This window comes from Octodon degus, unplaced genomic scaffold (assembly GCF_000260255.1).
Source record: "Octodon degus isolate 3935 unplaced genomic scaffold, OctDeg1.0 scaffold00035, whole genome shotgun sequence".
In the NCBI taxonomy this organism is placed as follows: Eukaryota; Metazoa; Chordata; class Mammalia; order Rodentia; family Octodontidae; genus Octodon; species Octodon degus.
In genome coordinates this window covers 13801678-13818168 of record NW_004524611.1, presented here as the reverse complement: position 1 = coordinate 13818168, position 16491 = coordinate 13801678, and the positions used below count along the sequence as shown (strand labels likewise).

General features: G+C 50.3%; 1 protein-coding gene across 3 annotated transcripts in view; it reads left to right on the top strand.

The window, feature by feature from the left end:
* Hip1 (huntingtin interacting protein 1) overlaps positions 1-16491 on the top strand; it is a 154776-nt gene that overhangs the window by 67165 nt on the left and 71120 nt on the right. Inside the window, exon 1 of one of the 3 annotated variants that reach the window (XM_023714415.1) lies at positions 7248-7399. The exons of the other annotated variants lie outside the window; for them this stretch is intronic. Coding sequence (XP_023570183.1) covers positions 7382-7399 — 18 coding nt within the window. The 5' untranslated portion in view covers positions 7248-7381. Of the gene's footprint in view, positions 1-7247; positions 7400-16491 lie in introns of those variants that run through there. 3 annotated transcript variants of the gene reach the window in all.

The window sequence follows — 16491 nt, the reverse complement described above, 5'->3', positions numbered from 1 at the left end:
TAGGTGCTTTAGACCACTGAGCCATCTCACCAGCCCCACTACTTTACTTTCAGAATGAAGAAAACCAGCACTGTAAACAAGAAGTTACATTAATGACAACTTAGTTTATACTGCCTGCTGGAGAGGACAGGTGGACCCAGAGTGGGGACCGGAAGGAGGCTCAAATAGGTCTGCCTGTGTTTTAAGGGCAGAGGGCACATTGTAAACGGACAGTGTTCGGCATCTCTAAACGGGGCTTCTTTAGTGTGGTAGCAGGAAATCTGTGTTCAAGGAAGAGAAGGGAGTCATTTCATAGGGCCCAGCCTTGCACACCCGGCAGCACGTGCCCGGACAGAAGGATCCCTGAGAGGCTGCTAGCAGGCCCCACATTAAATCACAGTTCCTGCCTCTGGTATCTGTACAGACCAGCCAGGGAAAGGACAGAAAGGTTGCCGAACTCGGGGAACTCATAACTACTTTACTTTCTTTTTTTTTAAATTTATTTGTGTGTGTGTGTGTGTGTGTGTGTGTGTGTGTGTGTGGCCAGCTCAGCCCACCATGGGGTGGGGCTGGCTGGCATGTGATGCTGGGGGATTGAACCGCGGTCCCTGTGCTTTGCCAAGCTTGTTCCAAGTAGGTGCTTTAGACCACTGAGCCATCTCACCAGCCCCACTACTTTACTTTCAGAATGAAGAAAACCAGCACTGTAAACAAGAAGTTACATTAATGACAACTTAGTTTATACTGCCTGCTGGAGAGGACAGGTGGACCCAGAGTGGGGACCGGAAGGAGGCTCAAATAGGTCTGCCTGTGTTTTAACCCTGACTTCCCTTGTTCAACACCAGCTCCTGCTTCTGCGCTTCAGGGCCACTGCGCAAGTCACTTCACCTCGCTGGGCCTCCGCTTCCTTGTCTGTATTAGGATAATAATGGTAATGTTGCTGTGTAGGGTTGCTGTGGGGTCCAAATGAAGCAAGTCCCATGAAGTCCTTGTTGTGGTGCCTGGTGAACGACACGAGCTCAACAAGCGTGACGGTTACTGGCATTATCCAGAGCATGACGCAATTCCCTCCCTCCCCCTATCACACCACCCTCCCATTGTCCCCAGGCGCTGCGCCTTTCAGATACTCTGCAGGTCTAGGAGCTTTCGTGTCTCCTGAGAGGACTATTTTCTTTCTTTCTTTTAAAAGTATGATTATGGGGGTTGGGGAGATAGTCTAAGCACCTGCCTGGCAAGCGCAGGGACTGGGCTTTGGTCCCCAGTACTGCATGCTCTACCGGCCCCAGAACCTGGACACTTAGCTGGCCACCAAAACTGGGCATGGTGTCGCATGCCTGTAATCTCAGTGCTGGAGAAGCTGAGACAGGAGGATCAGTATGAGTCCGAGGTGTGTACCGAGACCCTAATCAAATAAATAAATAAATAAATAAATAAATAAATGATTTTAAAAATTTACAAGTGTAATGGTGCACCAAGAAAGAGAGGAGACAAAGTGAAGGTGGGGGGACTCACAGAAAAAAAAAAAATTTCAAGGCAACCCTAATGCAAAGTCTCTGTAGCCACTAGAATTTCTGGCTGTATCCATCTGCTTTTCATTCCTATCACAAGTTCCCCAAAGCTGAATAGCTTTACTGAATAAAAAAAAGAGTTGTTTAGGTCACAGTTTTGCACAGATCAAAGTGCAAGATTGACCACTGAGACAAAAATGTACAGTGTATTTATTATTGAAACTGTCCTACTGATTGGTTTTGAAACTGTCCCATTGCTATTTGTTTCTCAATAAAATTATTTTTTTTTTAAAAAGTGCAAGATTGCCCCAAAGATTTGGCCTCTTGATACCAGCTGAATGGATAGTATTATGGGTGTGTGTGGGTGTGTGTGGGTGTGTCTGTCTGTCTGTCTGTCTGTCTGTGTGTCTGTCTGTCTGTCTGTCTGTCTGTCTGTCTGTCTGTCTGTCTGTCTCTGCATGTGTGCATGGGAGGGGCAGACAGACACAGAGAAACAGACATCCTTCAGACAGCCAGAGCAGAAGGAATGGCCAAGCTGGCTTTTCGTGTATCAACCCTCCTGAGACCTAACCAAGGGGTGGCATCAAACTGCTTTAACCCTTTCCAGCCCAAACCTCTCAGTAGGCTCTGCTTCTTAAAGGTCCCACCACATGTGCGCCACCATCTGAGGACCAGGTTTCCAACACATGAACCTCTGGAGGACAGACCTGGTGCTGGGGTGTCCTTCATGCTGGTGAGGGCTGTGCTTGCAGGAGTCCCTAAGGGGAAAAGAGTGGGAATCGCCCAGCTAGTGACCTCCACAGCTCAACTCTGCTCTGCCAATGCTTCACCTTACTACGCTCATTTATTTACCATCATTAAATCAAAATAACTTGTTAACCTTTGACCACCCCGCCCCATCCCCAGGTTTCAGCTGTATGTATTTCCGTAATTCCTCATCTGAAAAATATGTGTCGCACCAAAAGCGCCCATTCTGTCTGGCCTGCCTGTGTTTTAAGGGCAGAGGGCACATTGTAAACATTCCAGTCCTCTGTGAAGGCTTATTTTTATTAGCAGTATAACAACTTACATTATGAGGCCCTTTTATAGGGAATATTTGTAATTTAACCCCTATTAGTGGGAATTACTAGTCTTTTGTGCCTTGAAGGTACAGTTGTCTCTAATAAAGCCCTACCCACGCCTGTCACCTGGGGGCAGCAGTGTGGCATCTGCAGGGCAAGGTGGCGGAATCTTGGCCAGTAGGTGTCAGCCTCTACCAGGATACAGCTACTTACCTTCTACGTGGATCATGTCAAGGAACCACCTAAGTCCTCCACTAAGATAGGTTGATGATGTAGGTATGAGCGTAGGCTGGAGGAGCTGTACAAGAGGGACATAAGAGTGCAAAGGCCAGCGGGTCCAAGCCTCGGCCTGAGTTCGCTCACAGGCACAAGCTGGGCCCAAGGTATAGGCCACCCTATCCTGTGGTGACTCAGGCCTCGAGGCAAGGCTGCCCATGGTGGGAAGGGACTCCCTCATTACTGCTTATGTCAGGATGGGTCAGGGATGACTTCACAGGGAAGGGGGCACCTGAGGGAAGTGTGAGGGTCTTGTAGGCTGAGGACACAACAAGGGTGTTCTGGGAGCATTCTGAGCATAGATGAGCAGTTTAATGGAGCAGGATGAGGAGACAGGCTAGAGGGAGGGAGCTAAGGCCAGAGTAGCAAGACCTCGTCTTGAGTACCAAAGGCCTTGCACTGAGGTGCCGTTGGGAGTCGCCATTAAGTTTGTGGAGGGTGAATAAGAAAGAGACTGGGGGGCCTGAGGCCCAGCTGGAGCCTGTTGCAAGTCTCAACAAGCTAAGTTGGGATAAGAGTAGGAGGTTCTCCGTGGAGGAATTAAGGCCGACATGGAAGCTTCTGGCTTGAGAAGCTAGGTGGAATTGGGGTCCTTAGATGAGATAGAAAGCATAGAAGAAGGAGCAGATTGTGAAGACAGAGAAAAGAAAAATTTATCTGTGGACTTGAGCACACAGATGCCTGTGAGACTGAGACTACCCAGGAGGAAGGGGTGGGGCAGAGCAGCTAGGAGCCTGTGCAGAGGGGAAGCCGCTGTGGCCTGCCACGCTCGCTCTCAGTTCTGGGTTAGCTGTTCTCGTTCTATGCACTTTATTGAAAGAGGCTCCCTCACCTGAGCGGGGCAGCTCCAGCTTCAGGGGAATTGTGCATGTGCGTAGCACCCACGCATACACCTGCTTGTGTGCTGGGGTTGTTCATTGCCAGTGGCTGCTGGCAGAGTGCCTTCTGTGGAGCAAGGAATAGTCTACCCGTGGCTGGCTTGTCCTGCTGCTACCATGTGTGTAGCTCCTGGACAAGGGACCCTTAAGAGAAGGTAGCCCCGAGGTAATTGGAGCTGGGACACCAGCATTAACCAACCTCTGAGCAGTGTGTTCATTTCCTGCAGCTGCTGAAGACAGTGGATAAAGCAACAGACTTCTAGCCTTTCACAGTTCTCGAGGCCAGGAGTTGGAAACCAGTGTCGCTGGGCCACGTTCAAAGGCACTGAATGGCCATGCCCTTTCTTCCTTCAAGGGGAGAATCTGTTCCTTTTCTGGCTTCTGGCGGCTGCTGGCCCTCCTCAGCCTGTGGTCACATCCCTCCACTTCTTCACCTGTGGTGTACTGCTTTGTCTCATCTGTGTGTGTCAACTCTCCTTTTCATAATGACATGTGAGTACATTTAGTGTTTATGCACCTTAGTTGGGGACCATCTTTCCATCTTTGGATTCTTAGCATAGCTACAAAGTCTGTCATTTATAGGTGCCAGGAATTGGTGATATAGGGGAATGAAAATCCCAACCTGAAAGGTACCCGGGATGAGTTTGTACTGTCTAAAACTGAAGAATAAATTTTAGGAACAAACAGAGGTTAAGAGCAGAATATTAGGGGAAAGAAAGCTTCTGTCTGTGAGAGGGACAGAAGGGGGACCTGAGCGTGTTGTACCGGGAAGCTGTCTCTTCCAGGGATTTTTATAGAGTAAAAACCATGCGGTGAGGTGGGTCTAAGGTGCAGAACATGGGAACTCAGGTAGGCATGAGGTGGGCTAAAACTATGGTCAAGCACTAAGGTTACAAGCACCATTGCTTAGGTAAAATTGATTAAATCTAGGACCAAATGGGGATGTGAGTGACGTAGCAAGCAGGCATGAACATAGAACGGGAGTTTAGTAGCTGGTAGCAGCCAGATTAGTGACCCTTCCTGGCTTCCTCAAGGTGATGATCAATCTGGGGTACTTATCTTTAGGGAGGCAAGCGTTTGTGTGATCTTTGGCCTTTAGGTCTGGCCCACAGTGGTCCCTCTCACAGTTGCAAGGTATTGTCTTCAATGCTGTCTCCTTAAGGGCCTAGCCTGTCTGCTTGCCTATAGTATTTCTAAATCAGTTGCCTACAACATTGGGACCCGATACCTTTAGGGACTATCATCTAGTCTCCTATAAGTAAGTAGCTCTTGAGAGGACACTTTGATTTGAATGTCACTGCCCATCTGGGTGTGTGGGGCTGTCACTGTCTCTACCTTAAGAGATAAGAAAAGAAAAAGGGTTTTGCCAGGCTAGGAGTCAAGATCTATTGGGAAACCTTGATCTATTGATCAACCTCAGGCCTTGAGGATTCCTACCATTTTTCCAAACATAAAACTTGCCCATCTTTTTTAATTCCTTTTTCTGATGCTGCAGCTTGAACCCGGGGTCTTGTACATGGGCCCTTCCATGCTTGAGACAGGGTCTTTCTAAATTCCTCTTGCTATTCTGTGAGTTTGTTCTGCCTCAGCCTCCAGAGTAGCTGAGGTTACAGGAGCACGGCACCACATCTCATCTTTTTTTCTTTTCCTTTTTAAGGAAAAAATGACAGTTCATTTAATCTCGAAGCAGATAATTGAAAACCTACCCCTGCATGAGTTGACCCCTGTAGCTTCATACAGTTCTCATCTCCTTGGGTGTCAGTCAGTAGTAAAGGTGAGACAGAGGCATACTCCTCCCGTTCCCCCAGCCTTTGAGTTTATGCTAGTGGACATGGGTATGTGGATGGGAGTGTGGGAGTCCAGCATAACCAGAACTGCCCAGAACGATGCCCCTGACCTCCCCTGCTGGAGCACAGCTTCTGTAGAGTCCTGGGATTGGGGTTGGCGGGGTAGGAGCTACAAGTCAAGAACCAAGGTCTAAACTGAGTTAGACAGAGGGACCTAGACCCAGAGATCTTCAATTTGAAGCTGAGGCAAAGCCATGAGGCCATTGCACTTTCACAGTGAAAGCCCCTGACATGCCTGTAGAAACTTCTTTTTTTTTTTTTTTTATTTGTGTGTGTGTGTGGCCAGCGCAACCCACCAGGGGGCGGGGCTGGCTGGCATGTGGCGCTGGGGGATTGAACCACAGTCCCTGTGCTTTGCTAAGCTTGTTCTAAGTAGGTGCTTTAGACCACTCAGCCATCTCACCAGCCCCGAAACTTCTTGAATAACAGTCTTCTCACATCACTACCACCACCACCAAGCAGGCAAGCAGAAAAATAGATTTCAGAGATAAGAGCTCTGATTGGAAGGGGAGATGGTTGCTAGTCACCCCAGCAAGGCCTCCTAGGCTGGGTGCAGAAGACTCTCAGTGACCGTCACCCGTGCCTTTGAAAGGATTAAAAAAGCAGGTGGCTCCAACTGCAGCAGGGCCATGGAGGTAGCGCGAGAATCCTTCTGGACTTGGGTAGCCCTGTCCTTATGGGGCTTTCTCTTGGCAGGTGTGTGATATGGGGTACATCACTCATTTTCTGGGCCCCAGTGTCCAGCCACCTCAAGCGGAGTTATCTAATTGTATTCCCTAGTTCCTGCTGTCTCTACTGCACCCCAAATCTTGTTGTTCCCCTGATTTTGGGAAGAAGCCTGTGTTGAAACTATACGTAGGCTTGAATGGCCAGGCTTTTTCTAGGGATCTTACTGCAAGGGAACATTTGCCAGGAGCCCTTTTCCGGCCCCCAGCTGTGTCTCCTGCAGACTGGAAGGCTGGCGTCACATTTCTCTAAGGAATAGGAGATGGGAATTCTGGCTAGGGAGGAGGGAGCTCTGAGCTCAGTGCAGACATCATTTAAAAGCTAGGGAGCCAATTTCCCTCCCTCCAGGAAGGGCTGGCCGTGGCTCCCTCAGTGGGCGGGGTTGGAGGGCACTTAGAGCCCTCATGGGGATACCTGTGCCACTTCCTTCCATTTGGCCATCTGTTTGGAGACCCCAGACTCATTTGAGAGGCCTCTGGGGATCAGCAGCAGGAGGCAAACAACTGGCTCTGAATTCCCTCTTTGTCCAGGAAAGCAGAGTGGGGAGGGGCCGAGTGGACCCCCTGCCCCTGCTGGAATGTCTGCTCACTGCGCCGCCCCCTCCCCCCACCCCTGCGCACTTCCTGAGTCCCACTGAACCCCCACCAGCACACACGCGAGCGAGCGCGCGTGCACGAACACACGCTCAGACACACTTCCTGGCGGGCAGGCGGCCTCCGACTCTCGGCTTGCCCATCCTAGCTACCAGGGTTCGGGGAAGAAGCGACCTTTTGTTATTCAAATTACACCTTGAAGCAGCGCAGGGGTTCCCAGTCCAGGGATCATTCCTTGGCCTGCGTGCCCCCACCCCTAGCCAGCAATCGGGGGGTGCCCCGGCGCTCTTCCTCCCCCGCCTGCGCTGCCTGTGCTGCGGCTCCACACGCCCCTCTCCCTCCCCGCCCTGTGCCCCGCCCCGCCCCGCCGCGCTTAGTCCTGCTGCCGGCTCCGGCCCCCGGGGCCCTACCGGTCTTGCTCCCTGCAGCATGGCATCAGCTCTGCAGTAGCTCAGAGCTGCGTTCGGGGAGCGAGAGGTCTCCAGGGGTGGGGGGCGCCCCTCAGCCTCGGTCATGGATGTGAGCAAGATGGTAAGTGAGAGCGAGCTGCTCCGGGGCTCATGCGCGCGCCTGCACACATAGACGTGCACACACATACATACCCGCGCTCACACACACACCCGCTCTCACACACACCCGCGCTCATGCCCCTCGCCCCCTCCTGGTCGGTCAGCGCTATCCATTGAAAGTTTCTGGATTGTTAATCTTGCCTGTTGGCCCAGCGCTGGGCGCTCCGGGCATGCTGGAATAGGGATCGCGCCAGGATCTGGAGGCGGCCGGCCAGCCGGAGGCTCCGGGTTTCCCGCCGCACCACAGTTGCCGCGGCTTCCCTACTGGAGGAGATTTCATTGAACTCACCGGGAGAGGGCTTGGGGCCGGGGCTGGCCTCGCACCTCAGCAAGCCTGCGGGTTGAAGGGAGGGGACAGTGAGGCTGTGGGAAGGGGTCTTCCAGCCCGCACTTCTTTGAGATCTGCGGGAACGTCGGTGGGGCTGAGCCAGTGGACACAGGTGAGTGGTCCTGGAAGGATGATAAGGAAAAATGAGGGCTCCGGCTGAGGTGGGGGCGCAGGAATGGAACCCCAGCACAGAAGGACATGTTCGTGATTGGCCACTTGTACTCCCCAGCTTCACCCACCTTTGCCTGTTGAGCAGCTAACACCCCCACGCACATCGCTATAGAGGTGGGCTTCCCTGGAGAGGACTGTGATCTGCCTCCAGGCAGTCCCCCCAGCCCCTACTGTAGGCCCTAGAGGAGCTGAAGAGACTGTTGGGGGTGATGGCTGGAGACAGGCGCAGCCTTCAAGGGGAAGCTAGGTCTGGTTGGGGGACTAGGGAGGGTCTTGTGGAGTGGAGCACCGCCGGAAGGCCCAGATGCTGTAGGTTTTCTCAGGGACCTCCATTGGTTCCCACTGCACTGTAGGGGACCCTTGAGAACCCTGTCACCCTGGCTGGACATTAGGCAAAGGCATGTTCCCCCAGGCTTGCAGCCCTTAAGGACCATGTGTCCAGCCAGAGAGGTATGAGGTGTTCTCCCTGATGGCCTGTGACCAGTGGCTTCAAGGGAAAGCAGCCAGCTTGGGTTGTGTCTCGATGTGAAGACAGGCAGGGATGTGAGTCTACCTGTAGCTTATAGATGAGAAGGTGCTGGATTTGAGGGTTTTTCCTAGAGGGGGACAGGTATGTCTGTCCTTGGCCCGGCCTGGTGTTTGGCACTATCTTGGATAGTGGGATGGGGGCAGGTGACAGGTGAGAGTTGTCTCTTCCCTTGCAGGAGATGGATCTCAAACGGCCTGAGCACTGTGTCAGGGATCTGGGGCCTGAGGGCAACCATTCACTACGTGTGTACCAAGGGCGGCTATTATAAGTCCTCATCTGGAAGTCCTCCCTCCAGCCCAGCTGAGCCATAGCTGGCCCTTTCCCACAGGTGTCTGAGAAGGCCAGAGTTGCCTGCCTGAGCTGTGGTTGGGGTACCATGTCACCCCTGAGCTTCCTTCTGTGCCTGAGCTCATACCCCACCCCACAAAGCCTGGCTTTCCAATGCCAGCTTACAGGGTTCAGGGACCTCTGTCTTTAGGGAACAGTATCACTTCTGGTACTTCTACCATCCTCCATCCATCCCTAATGAATTCAACAGTGTTTGTTTAATTCCTGTCATTTCTGTAGTTACTGATGGGTGAAGGACCCAAAGAAACAAAACCCAGGTTCCCTTTCTTCAACGCCCTTTGCATCTAAATGAGCAAACCAGACCAATCACAGATGTCAGTGCAGGCCTGTGTCAGAAACCACAGCTTCAGGAGCTGCAGGAGTCTGAAAAAGGGACAGAACTGCAGAGTTCAGGCATAGGACTAGGCTGGCTCTGGATGGTGCATGGTTGGTGCTAGAACAGTGAGTGGCCTTGCCAGTTGGGAGAGTCCCAGGAAGAGGAGAGGGCAGAGCTCACTGAGTGAGGCCAAGGACATTTGTCTGGGACAGAGGTTTGAGATCTGGAAGTGTCCATGCGGTAGTTTGGGACAAGACTAAGGAAGAAGGCCTTGAATGCCAGCCAAGGTGCTCTGACCTGGCCTGAAGGCGCTGGGTAACCTCTGGGGAACTTTGAGCCCAGGAAAGGTCCATGTATTGTCTCTTTCCTCTTTTAGCTTGGAATCCAAACAAAAGTGATATTTGATTCTCATTAATCATTGAGCAGCTGAATGTACAGCCCAGAAACCACTGTCCTCAGCTCTTTGTGAAGGGCACAGACCCTGGGTCATGTGACCTAAAGAACCCTCTCCACCCTGCAGTCTTGGCGCTCTGATGCGACCATTAGTCCCCATCACTGATTTGAAGGGATTGCTCTGGGAACCTCAAACTCAGCAAGTAATTCAGCCTCGTCCTTGAGGGAGCCCAGCATCAGTTGGAGGGGAGAACTGCTTCTTGCTTGTTCCTGAATGAGAAGGAAAAAAAGCAGATTACAGTTCACCTGATGTCCCTTGATTTTGAGCAAGTTTGTTACTTAACCTCTCTGGTCACATGGTACCTAAGGATGATAGTGAAGGCTAGAAATAATTCTTCTGGGGCACAGGACCTAGAGTGGAAAGGCCTTCGTACATGGTGGTCCTTCTGTCTGTGAGCAGTAGTTTCCGAAGTCTCATCTGGCCAGAGGGCAACTGACGCCTCCCTGTGCCATTTAATTTCTTGATTGACCTTAAGAACTGAGACTAGGCTGTGTTTGAGTTGATAGCTCTTGGGGCTGCTTCTCCCTGGCTTCATTGTCTTTCTGACTGAGGGGACAAATGACTGGAGACTGGATTCACCAGCTGCTGCAGCCGATGAATTTTTGATGCCATCAGATATCTGCCTCCAGGAGAGCTGGCCAGCACTGCACTCAGGAATAAAGTGCAGGCGGCATCTGCCCTCACTGCACACAGAGAATGCACAGCACTGCAATTTGGGAACAACGTCGGTGTTCTCAGTTCTTATAAAAGAATGCCGATATGGCTTTGGGGACAATTCTTATTTAAATGGTGGTGGTTGTGTTTTTGTTGGTGTTGGGGATTGAACTTCAGGACCTGTACACTGAGCTACATCGCCAGCCTGTTTTGAGAGTCTTGCTAAGCTGGCTAGCGGGACTCAAACTGGTGATCCTTCTGCCTCCCCTTCCATAATGCTAGGATCACAGGTGCGTGCCACCGTGCCCTGTTGCATAGTGTTTCACGGTGTGCAGGGCATCTTCACATATGTTTTCATCACAGCCCTATGGGGAAGGCAGGGCAGAAATAATTAGCCCCACTTCACAGAAGAGAAAACTGGAATCCTGAGAAGTGAAGACTGGGATCTAGAGACAGAACCAGGTCTGGTAGCTAGTTCCCCTGATAGCTAAAATACATACATTTTGGTGACAGACTAAGTAAAAGATAAGGGGAAAATTTTAGTGGCTGGATTCTTGAATGGGCCCAAGCTTAACTCACTGGATAAACTGAGGTTTACCTTTGGCCTCTGGGCCCCCAGGAGAGAAAATGTGGGGAGGGAATATTTGATTCTGTCTACATGTGGACTGTGCATCACTTAAGGCACTCACAGCTGCTTGTAATTTTTGAGACAGGATCTTGCTAAATTATTAAATTGCCCAAGCTAGGCTTATGCCACCCTCCTGTCTCAGTTTCCCAGAGTGCTGGGATTAAGGGCATCGCCCACCACACTCAGCTCTACCACTGCTTATAAAACTGGGGGATTTCTCCAAGAGTCTCTTTGTGAAGGGCACAGACTCCTGACTTACGTAGCAGGAAGATGGGGGTGGTGATTCAGGTATTCTGTATAAATGATGGGACAGAAGAAACTTCTGGTGTGCCTGCTATGGTTGCAAGTGTGCAAATGTTTACCAAGTTGAAGGAAGGATGACGAGGGGACTGCCCAGGGTGATGCCAGGGACTCTGCTGACTGCCCTTCTTGGCTAATTGCTGCATGGAAAGGAAGCTGCCTTCCTTTTTAGCATCTGGGCGAAGTAATCGGTCAGAGCTGGGCAATAGGAGACAGATGGAGGGCTCAACAAAAGCAGAGCAGGGTTTTCTTTTTTTTGGGGGGGGTGGTTTCTATTCTTGGTCATGAAATAGGTTTAGTGGGTTGCAGCCAGCATTTGAAAGAATGAAATGAGTTAAAAAAAAACATCTGGGTAGATTCTACCTAAGAAGTCAAACAGCTGCTAAAACTAGTTTAGGGTATACCCATGCACACAGGTGAGTCTGGATGGCCTTGTAACATGTATTTTTATTGTTCCCACATTCTTGGACCCTTTGGTGTATTGTAACAAACTACCCAAGACAGGGTAATTTATAATGAACAGAAGTTTATTCACAGTTCAAAAGGCCAGGAGTCCAAGATTGAGGTGCATACCGGTTCAGTGTCCTGAGAGGAAGAACACGGTGTCCTTGCTGAGGAAAAGGAATGGGGAAGGGCAAGAGGGCTCCCCTCAGTGTCCAGCCCGTCTGTGAGACACCGACCCCATTCATGAGAGTGGAGCCCTGTGACTTAAGTCACATCTTGATGTTGTTGCCGTGTGAATTTTGAGAGGATAAAAATATTTAAAAGCTCATAAGTAGTTCATCCCATGACAGAGAAGACTACCCACAGGCTGATGGTTTTGACTTTCGGCAGCGCAGTTGGGAGGAAGAGATAGCGTACGTGTGCTGGGCGACCGGAATGCTGGGACTTGTTTTCAAGGCGGGGCTGATTCAGCAGGGCAGGACTTTCCCTTAGGAGAACGATCCTCTGATAGAGGTTCTAGCCATCTGGTGTGGCTCAGGGCCCCTGGAGAAAGAAAGGACTCAGGAGCAGCCCCAGCCTCCCAGTCCTTGCCCCAGGGGACTTTGGCAGTGCTCCAGGGCTTCAGGAACAGTCTGTAGGACCTTGTGCATTTCATGGCTGAGGGCTGGGGTAGCTGGCAAAGGAGCACTGACTTCATAGGCAGTGACGGCAGTTCCAGATTGGCAAGTCAGAGTAGCCTGGCTTTGTGCATGGTTTGCTATAGCTCGCAAAACTCAGTCGAGCCTTGTGGATCATCAGGAATCGTAGACGATACTGGCCTCAACCAGGGGTCAGGGTGGAAGGAGAACTGTAATTTACTTCCTCTAAAAATGCTTAGGGAATAAAAGATTTTTAAAACTTACTGTATGATCACCTTTATTGTCACTGATCACCAGATTGTTACTGGTCACCATTAAAATGAGGTTGAGTTCAATCCAGACATATATGGAGCTATCCAATTTATGCACAGACCCTGGGTGAGGTTCTAGAGCCTGGGATGGCTGAGTCCTTTTCTGCAGAAAAGCTTGCAAGAGGGAGAGAAAGGGAGCTAGAACTCTCCTTGAAATGTGACAACATGTTAACAGATATTTGCAGTTGCCAGAATAATCACACCTGGATTATTTTCTCCTGCACAGCAGCATGGGGAAGCAGGATTGGGCATCCCTGCTTCCTCTGTGAGAACCCATGCTCAGAGAACCCATGCACACACGCGATACCCTTGAAGCCCCACTGCCAGTCAGGCTAAGTCCACATGTAAACCTGGGTTTTCAGATGGTTCAACCTCCAGTGCCCTGTCACCCTGATGACCCCTTCTTCCCACACACTGCTCTCCTTTGTTTTTTGTTTTTTTTAATTCTCCATCCCTCCCCCCTACCCCACAGCAGATGCACATGTATGTATATGTGCCCATGCACCCAGGCACGCATGCGCACACACTCCTGTGTGATTTACTTGATACACACGACCAGGAGCTGATTTCCATCCACCTTTGTGTCTTTTTTGGCCAGAGAGGTCCCAGTTCAAAGCAAGACAGGAATGTGGTTTGACAGCTCCCTGAGCCTCAAAGAAATCACGTCCTACGTCTGTTTAAGAAAACCAAACCAAACAGCACATCTCCTGCAGATTGTCTGGGGTTCAGATGCACCTTGATTTGGTGATAACTTCTGTAGACGTGAGGATGGCTTGTGGACTCCACAGGGCTATCCCCTATGTGTGAAGGACTAGGGAGCCTCTTCTGTCTCCTGAGATTGTTCTAGCTGCCCTAGAATCCCAAGGCCAGAGGCCACATCCTGATGCCTCTGCCTGGTAGATTCTTGGCCAGGGCTAAGTTAGTTGATGTCACTCTGCTCAGTGTGCTCATGGCCCAGCTGGGTTGGTGACGCAGCAGGAGGGATGAGCTGCAGGGGCATGGTGAGCCCTGGCCATAATGATCAATATTTTTGTTCATTAATTCCAGCTACAAATGAAATCTTAAAACTTCAGGTGAAAGGGTGGGTCACTGCTTCTTTCAAAATATTCACTGCTATGGTTTGAATGTGGGTGTAGTCTAAGCATGTCCCCCAGGGTTCATGGATATTGACTCTCCCTGATAAGATGTAAGCGGGCCGAAACTTTACCCAGTTATGGCGTTAAGAGGTGAGCTTTTGGGAGGTGATTAGAATTCAGTAAGGTTATCAGGGTGGTGCTCCTACAGTTGAATACTGCTGGCTTTACAAGAAGAGACCAGAGGACATAGACACACACGTGTGTTTCCTGTCTCTTGTCATGTAATGCCCTGTGCAGTCCCGGTACTGTCTTGTCGTGTAATGCCCTGTGCCGTCCCAGTACTCTGCCAACAGAAAGGCTGTCACCACAACTGAGCCCTTGAATCTCCAGAACTGGGAGCTAAATAAACCTCCTTCATAAAGTTGCCCAGACTTAGGTGTTTCATCACAGTAACGCAACACAGACTAATGCAGTCGCTGCTGCTTAAGCTCTGTCTAGTGGGGCCAGTAGGCTCACTACTCATATGATCAGAAGCATTTATGGGCATGTGCTAGCATGGGAAAGATAACAATTTGAGAAGGGGGATCATTGTGAAAGGGGACAGAGGAAAGGAATTCCCCTACATAGTGAGGAAAGTAAGGGTACTGCATACATATTAAAGGGCTAAGGTCATAAAACCATGGAGTTTATTCAGAAACTACCTATGGTTGATACTAGAAGCGTGAACATGGCTTCTAGTCATGAACAAGATCAAGTCCTTTTGTGCCTTGGTGCTGCCTGGAAGAATGGTGCTCTTGGAAGATGAGCAGTTTCATTCATGGAAATACGCGGTACACAGTAGGTGCTGAATGAACGACTGGTTAAATGATGGAGAGCAGGTTCCAGGTAAGCAGCTGCATTGTACACTAGCTGGAACAGAAGACGCTGGGGATGGATAGTGAGTAGGCTGGCTAGGAGCAGGGCTAGAGCAACAGGAGAGGAGCGGTGGGCACAGGGGTGAGGGCCCGTGTCAAAAATAATTAAGGCTCTGGTAGAACCGTAAGGTCCTTGGTCGTGCTCATCTGGCCAACAAATTCTACTGGCTTTTGGTTCCTCCCAGGGCCTGGAGATGATGGCCCTTGCTGGTACCAGGATCAGTGTGGGGATGGTACCATGGGTGGAGTGAAGTTTTCTTAAACTAATGATTCCTTAATTTTCTACCATAATCTCTCTTTGGACCGCACAATTCACCCTTGTTTTTTGGGAGTGAAAAATAGCTTTCTCTTGCTGGGTTCCTGTGGTTGGGTAGGCGTTGGTGGTTCAGTGGTAGAATTCTCGCCTGCCTAAGTTGGAAAGAAGTCTGGGAAAATCACTGTCTCTTTCCTCCAACTCCATCAAAGACCTCACTACCAGCCTTGGCATTGGCAGGAGGATGCACTTAGGGTTGTGCCTGTTGTTCTGGCCATTCCCCTTCTGGCCCTGTGGGTATGTAAAGATTGTCTCTGAGCTGCAGACACTGAGGACCCTCCCAGGCTCCAGGCCAGCCTCAGAGACTGTATTAAAAGTGTATTAATTTTATGGCTTTTTCCTTTAAAGAGGTGAGGAGGCAAATCATAATCTAGCATGGTTAGTGCAGTGTTGGGGATTTAAGGAAAGTTCTGGGGCAACAGGTGTGAATCACTCTAGTCAGTGTGATAAAAGGTATATTGAGAAAAGTGATATTCTTCATTTGTTCTTGCATTCATTCATTCATTCATTCATTCATTTATTCATTCATTTATTGAAAAAGATTTTTGGAGTATCCTCCATGTGCCAGGTGCTGTTCTCCATACTCAGGGTAGCTCCCTGAGCCACCGTTAGCAGAGCTCCTGTGTGTATGTGGCTTGGGGGGGGGGGGAGTGTCAATTATATCAATAAATGTAAGTGAACAGGTTGGATAGACTATGGGAGGTGATTCCCAGAAGGAAGTGGAGTATGGAAGTGGCTCACTGGCCTAAGAATTCTTGGATAAGAATTGTGAGGGAGGAGTGGGCCAGCCATTCCTAGCAGGGGTTTTTCCTTGGCTACCAGTAGATTCTGGAACTCATGTTTTTAGTCTCTTCTCAGTCTCCAGTCTGATAGAAATTACGGCCCCAATTTTGGGCCCTGGCTCATTACTGAGAGTTGCCAGAGTCTGGAGCCCAGGACCCTCTCCTTACCAGTTGCCCCTCCTCTCCTCCTACGGTCTGCCCTAAAGAGACCCAGGCCTGAGCAGTCTAGAGACCATGCCAGGCTCTTCTGTTATGTCAGATTGTTTTCTAGAAGCTGGGGAAGATGCTGCCTCTGCTTCCTATAGATCTCCACTAGGGAGCCAGGTGTAGAACAGGCAGTCCTCTGGCTGCAGCCTGGGTGTGGACTAAGAACTGTAAATACGTGAGGAGACCCTCTCAGCTCTACCCAGGAACATCATCTACAGTGAGGGCCGGGGAGAGTGACCACCTGATGCATGTTATTCACTTCTCAGAAAAGCATGCCTCCTCCTGCTGTGTTGGTGCTGGTGAGACTGAGGCTTGGAGGAGTCGGATCACACAGGAGTGCTCACTTGGAATCTGGTCTCTTTCTGTGGCAGCCTTTCCCCCTCCCTAGCTCCCCAGCTCCTGAGAGGAGATGGTTGTGTGTCGGCCCTTGAGGCTATAGTTTGGGAGGCTGGGGTTTCTGCTTTATGAATACATGTTAATGTCACAGAGCTGTGGTCATTGGCAACACAGGAAACATTAAACTTCTGTGACTTTTTAAAAACATGAAGGATAGGGGCTGGGGAGATGGCTCAGTAGAATAAGTGCTTGCCTGGCAAGCGCAAGGGTCTGAGTTCAATCCCCGGTTCCGCAAAAAAAAAAAA